The sequence below is a fragment of the Arachis hypogaea genome, chromosome 15 (genome assembly GCF_003086295.3).
Source record: "Arachis hypogaea cultivar Tifrunner chromosome 15, arahy.Tifrunner.gnm2.J5K5, whole genome shotgun sequence".
In the NCBI taxonomy this organism is placed as follows: domain Eukaryota; kingdom Viridiplantae; phylum Streptophyta; class Magnoliopsida; order Fabales; family Fabaceae; genus Arachis; species Arachis hypogaea.
In genome coordinates this window covers 102,483,691-102,489,560 of record NC_092050.1, presented here as the reverse complement: position 1 = coordinate 102,489,560, position 5,870 = coordinate 102,483,691, and the positions used below count along the sequence as shown (strand labels likewise).

Below are 5,870 nucleotides of genomic sequence, written 5' to 3'. Positions count from 1 at the left end.
CTGCCTTTATTGGACACTAGATCCTCACTGGTTAATAAAGCCCCAACAAAAATAAATATTAATAGAAAAATATCAATTTGGATTAGAATGCCAGCTATTCAAATTCGCTTGACATCTGTTTCCGCAATCTTACATGACATGTAGATATAGATAGATTACAATAGCTTAAAAAATAATAAGCCACCAAAAGTATTCTAAATTATTAAATTTTATGATAATTAAATTTTTTTTTTACAGATTTTCCTATAAATGGCCAAAAATATTTAAAGAATGAAAAAAATTAAGGACCAAATTTTAGTTTTTTTTACATGCATTTTTAAAATAATTATTTAAATATTTTAAAAAATTTTAAATTAAAGACAGAAATGACATCAAATACATAAGTCATTTACTATTTTAAAAAAATGTATTTTTTAATTATTTTTATTGTATTATAAAATGTTTTGTAAATACTTGTCTTTAATAAAATTAAAAGCTAGTTCTAGAGAACATCTTTTGTGGTTTAGCCCTAATGAATTTTTTCATTACAAATTAATGACTTCATTATTTCCCTTTATGGCATATTAGCAAGTACACTTAATCTAGCTACCTATCTCACAAGATGCAAAATTCGATATGACCCACAGGAAATTTAAGAAAAGGAGGGGGGTGGTTGGATCATTGGCTATAACTTGAATACAGATGCATGGTAGAAAGTCATATGCTAATTCCCACACAAGATAGTATAACACGCCATTTTAATCTGCATTTTAATCTGAATCAATTTGCCAGAAAATAGTCATTTTTCTAACGTTAGGATATTTTCGGCTATTTTAAATCACACTATCGTGGTGTCAATGTCGACTAAGAATTTAAGATGCACTATACACCTTGTCAAAATAACATGTGGCTAAATACACCTCTTCAAAAAAAATGTGGTTAATACATTTCACCACACTACTTTTAGCCACATTTATGGGTGTGGCCAAAACCAAGTGCGTGATGCACCTTTATACCATGATACGTGAAAACTGTCATCTTAGCTGATTTTTCAGTATCATTATTAGTAATAATTAATAATGATAAGGAAAGAGGAGACCACCCTGTTCTCTCCTTAGAGAGAAAGATGATAATGAATTGTCTTAAAATCTAAAATCTAATTATAAGAACCAATAAAATTTATGAGAATTATGAGCCTCTCAACATGTCGGAAGGCCATTTTTATTCTCGTCCAACAACTCGTTACCCCTTGATCGTTTTAATTTTTGTTTTGGTCTGGATCACTTGAGTTGTTATACAGATAATAATAATAATAATAATAATAATAATAATAATAATAATAATAATAATAATAACTCAACATTCCAGAAAAATATCGAAAAGGATATTTTTTTTATAACAACAACAACAATAATAATAATAACAATAATAATAATAATAATACTTGCACATAAAGAAAGAAAATTACAAAAAAAAGTTTAATTATTTTGTTGGTCCCTATAGCTTTGCGAAATTTTTAATTAGGTTCCTATACTTTTTTCTTTTTAATTGGATTTCTATACCAAATTTTTTTTCAATTAGGTCCCTCTTAATAGTAATTTAATTATATAAGAATTTAATTTAAAAAAAATTGGTGCAGGGACACAAATAAAAGGAAAAAAAAGTATAGGGACCTAATTAGAAATAAAATTTAGTGCAAGGACTCAATTAAAAGGAAAAAAAGTATAGGGACCTAATTAAAAAGTTTGCAAAACTATAGTGACCAAAAGAGTAATTAAACCAAAAAAAAAATCTACACAGTACTATAAAAAAATTTTTGTAAAACACGACCGTTCATATTTTTACACTATAAGGGGACACGCCGAATAGCGGCGGTTCTTTTAGCGATTTGCGGCGGTTTTTAACCGCCGCGAAACGAAATTCCAACGGTTCCACAAACGTTGTCTATTAGGGGGTGGAGATTTGATTTTGCGGCGGTTTTGAAAAACCGCTGGCACAACCGCAGCAAATCAGATAATTGATTTTGCAGTGGTTGCAAAACCGCCGCTATTCTGTCAGCGGATTTAAAAAAAATTCCGGCGGTTTTAAACCGCCACAAATCTATGTAGAATTATTTTAAAAAAATGAGACAGTTTTTAACTGTCTCAATTTCATACCTGAGCTTATAAAAAAACTGAATAACGGGAGGAATTAATTATGTACTCTATTTGCATTTGTAACAGCATATTGGTCCACCTGTAAGTGAATCTATATACACTTTATTTGCATTTGTAAACAGAAAACAAGAATGCAGTGCATTTATGTGTAGTACACAAGAGTTACATGAATTCACATGAGAGAGAGAGAGAGAGAGAAAGAGTGAAGAAACTTTTTCATAGCAAGCTTCATCAAGAAGAGCAATGATTCCACCTGGTTTCTACATCAAAAGGATTACTTTAGATAATGAGGGCATAACATTTTGAAGGCAAATTCAGAGGAGACATCTTGAAAATTCTTTGTAATAATTGCAAAGATGTTTACATATTATAAACAAATTAGTATCTAAGTTGCATTTCTGAATATTACAAAGTAAATCAAATACAAACTACATAAGCAGTTTGCAAACATATATATATATATATATATATATATATATATATATATATATATAACATTAGATGTTGCTCTATCAGATTGAAATCTAGCTATAAATATTCCAAAATGAAGCATAGCCATAAAGTATGTATAAACCTTTTCAATTAGATCAAGTACATCTTGATTATCCACAAATTCTAAGTAGCTCCAGTCAATCCCTTCTTTTGTATATCTCTCTTGTTCCATCTTAAACACATGCTGCAGGACATTATCCATGTTGGAATGCATGTTATGAGAAAAAGTGATAGTTGAAGTTGTCAAATATCTAAAAACTAACCTCATACCTGGTTGAAATGTTGCTGCAGCTTTTCATTTGTGAAATTAATACAAAACTGCTCAAAACTGTAAAGAGGGAATTAGATATCAACTCAGATTTATGCTACTCTCAAGAGGAACAATGATATGTGTGTGTGCGCGCGCGCACACGCATGTGTTTGAGTGAATAATATGATTATGTTCACCTGTTATTCTTAAAGCTTTCAAAGCCATATATGTCAAGAACACCAATGAGACATTTTGACTCTGGGTCTTGCCCAATTGAGACATTGATTTTTTGGACTAACCTGCACATAACAATAGAACAGATAAAAAATTATTCAGATTCAAATAACATAAGTGCAATAAACATAGGATAGGACACATTTTTCATATTTTAAATTCATAATTTTACACTTGACATTAACATAGTACCAGTCAAATAAACAAGAATATAGTGTTTTGGCTAAACCATCCCTGCTAACCGTTGCACCAAGAGGATCAAGACTTCTTTTAATAACTTCCTCTGGGGTAATCATCACACGCTTACAAAGTGCATCTTCCAAAGCACTAGGATCGCACCTGAAATAAGAAATAATTTAAAAGATATGTAACATTAACAAAAAGAAAGCTATTGCAAATGATAACAACAGAAATTTGGTCACACATGAGAAGTTCTGCGGTTATTTGGAGATGCAACTTGGACTCTTCATTTTCTAGAACTGATGAATCAGTTTCTTCCTCTGATTTTGCAAAGTTAATGTTTCCAAGATGAAGAATAGCAGCTATAACTCTGAAGATTGCTTCCTGAGAGGAAGGAGAAAAGTATTCATTACCATTTTACTTGAAAGATTTGCTACCATGGGCAGATAACAGAAATATTAGCATAACTAAAAAAGTGCAATACCATTTCAACAACCCAGTTGATATAGGAGAATATAAAACAGCAGGTATGTGCACAATAAACAGCAGGTATGTGCACAATAAACAAGCCAATAAACAGCAGTACGATATTACAAGCATAATAATTAGCAAGCTTATGTAGTGCTCACATCATTATTGTCAACCAAAACCATAACAATTTCTCTTCAAATATCTCATGTTTACTAGAATTCCAAGGTCAAACAAATTGTCATATAATTGCCATATATAGATAGAGGTGAGCAGAAACAACTCTTTAATTTGAAACAATATTAATAACAACCAATAATATATAAAGTTTCTTTTAAAGAGATGGGATTCAAGGCTTCCAGAGGCTTGAACTCATAAAAAAACAGCCTCTTATCACCTGAATACCCTGAGCCAAATCTGAATCAAAATAACCTGAAAGCATAATCTGAACCAAGAAGATATATAATGCATAATGCTGTTAATCCAGCAGCAAGAAAAACTTTTCCAAAAAAATTTCCTTTCCCTTTTGGGTCAGCATAATCCAAGCCTAAAAGACAGAAAAACATAACCAGGAGAAATTAAATTGAAGAGGCCACATCTATGATAAGCTAAGCAAATTCAATGGCATGAAATAAACTACAGAAAGTTTTAGGACTAATGAATCTTCAAACACCTTATGATTGGGAGGTCCAAGAAATTGGGAAGTCCAAGGACAAGTATGGAAGAACATGCTGGTGACAACTCTGAAGGCTTTAAGACCACTGTGTTTCCAGCTGCTACTGCTCCTATTAGTGGCTCCAAGGATAAACCTATCATTAATTAAATTGTAACTCCCTCTATTAATTTGCTATACAAATACTTGATCAACATAAGAAAAATGGTTCAAAAAGCATGACTCACCAAAGGGGAAATTCCAAGATGAAATAATGACGACTAGGCCCAGAGGTTCAGGAACAATTTCTGCACTACTAAGCAGTGCTATTTGTGGCAATTTAGCCTATCAAAAAACAAATTTAAATCCATTAGGCTTGAATGCTTATCTTTGAAATTTAAAAAAAAATGGAATTAGGAAAATTGGCACTGATCTCACCTTTTTGCCTGATATCCAATATTTTAAGTTACTCAATGCAAAATTCAAGGACTTCATCAAAGTTTCTATCTGCTTAAAAGGGCCAATTCGTTAATTGGCAATTAGAACTGAAAAATAGTTTTCTTTTTTTTTTAATGTTACTATTATTACTACTCAATGCATGCATAATGCATGAATTTAAAAGAAAGCTTAAATTAGGAAGGAACTATATTGATTAAAGATTAAACTAATAGAAAGGCAATAATAATAATGTCAAATATTTTCATTAAACTTAGAAGTGGTAAATAGTATACATGATGACACACTTTTTTGAACAGAAACAAACCATTTTCAAGTGTAATTATAAACAAATTAAATAAAGGCATAACCTCATCTCTAAAAGCTTCAACTTGATGCTTTCCTAAGTCGAGCATTAATGCCTTCAAAATATCTTCTTCTTTTTCAATGAGAAAACGACGCAACCCTTTGAGTTGTGATTCTCTCCATGACACTTTCTTTGTCTCTCCACTCCCATAATACTCCTTCATATCATTCATAAAATATTGCATTAAGCATAATAATGAATAAACCAAGCATAATCAATCTTTTGATAAACTCATAACCACACCATCAATGGTACCCTTCAACATATACTAATTTCAAATAAAATAGAACAATCAAACTAAAACTTCGAAAGAGAAAAAATCACGCAACTGCTTATTAAATCCATGAAAATAAAAGGTTGAGCTCCTCCGCTTTTCACTGAGGAAAACTATTAAACAGTTTGTGTACATATTCCATAAAAACAACAAAATGCACAAGATAACAAGTTTATGCTATATCTAAGATTCTGGGAACAGAAAACAGAGTCAAGGATATGGTACCGTGAGCAGGTGGGAACTGCGCGGAGGATGATGGCAGCTACAAACTGCGTAGAGGGCGATTGCGACTGTGACTGCGGGGAAGACCATGACTACGCGAAGTGAGATCTGCAGTACACAAGACAACAATGGATCAATGTCGGCAAGAAAGGGCAAGAGAG

At 31.6% G+C, this 5,870-nt stretch overlaps 1 protein-coding gene across 2 annotated transcripts; it reads right to left on the bottom strand.

Moving 5' to 3' along the window:
* Positions 1-2,711: 2,711 nt before the first annotated feature.
* LOC112747094 (aldehyde dehydrogenase family 3 member H1-like) lies at positions 2,712-5,377 on the bottom strand. 2 transcript variants are annotated; one of them, XM_072218407.1, is made up of 7 exons: positions 5,218-5,377; positions 4,660-4,756; positions 4,433-4,568; positions 3,536-3,675; positions 3,075-3,450; positions 2,898-2,955; positions 2,712-2,811 (listed from the first exon to the last, which is right to left on the bottom strand). In XM_072218407.1, the coding sequence occupies exons 1-4, from the start codon at positions 5,374-5,376 to the stop codon at positions 3,654-3,656; spliced, it is 414 nt and encodes a 137-aa protein (XP_072074508.1). In that variant the 5' UTR covers position 5,377; the 3' UTR covers positions 2,712-2,811; positions 2,898-2,955; positions 3,075-3,450; positions 3,536-3,653. The 2 variants fall into 2 exon arrangements, with proteins under 2 accessions (XP_072074508.1, XP_072074509.1); XM_072218408.1 differs by lacking the exon at positions 5,218-5,377 and adding an exon at positions 4,850-4,929.
* Positions 5,378-5,870: the final 493 nt, after the last annotated feature.

Coding starts and splice junctions, on each gene's coding strand:
- LOC112747094 (XM_072218407.1), bottom strand. CDS start 5,376: ATGAAGGAGTATTATGGGAGTGGAGAGACAAAGAAAGTGTCATGGAGA. Junction 4,569..4,659: donor ATCTTGGAATTTCCCCTTTG/GTGAGTCATGCT, acceptor AATTAATGATAG/GTTTATCCTTGGAGCCACTA. Junction 3,676..4,432: donor TTGGACCTCCCAATCATAAG/GTGTTTGAAGAT, acceptor CCTTCCTCTCAG/GAAGCAATCTTCAGAGTTAT.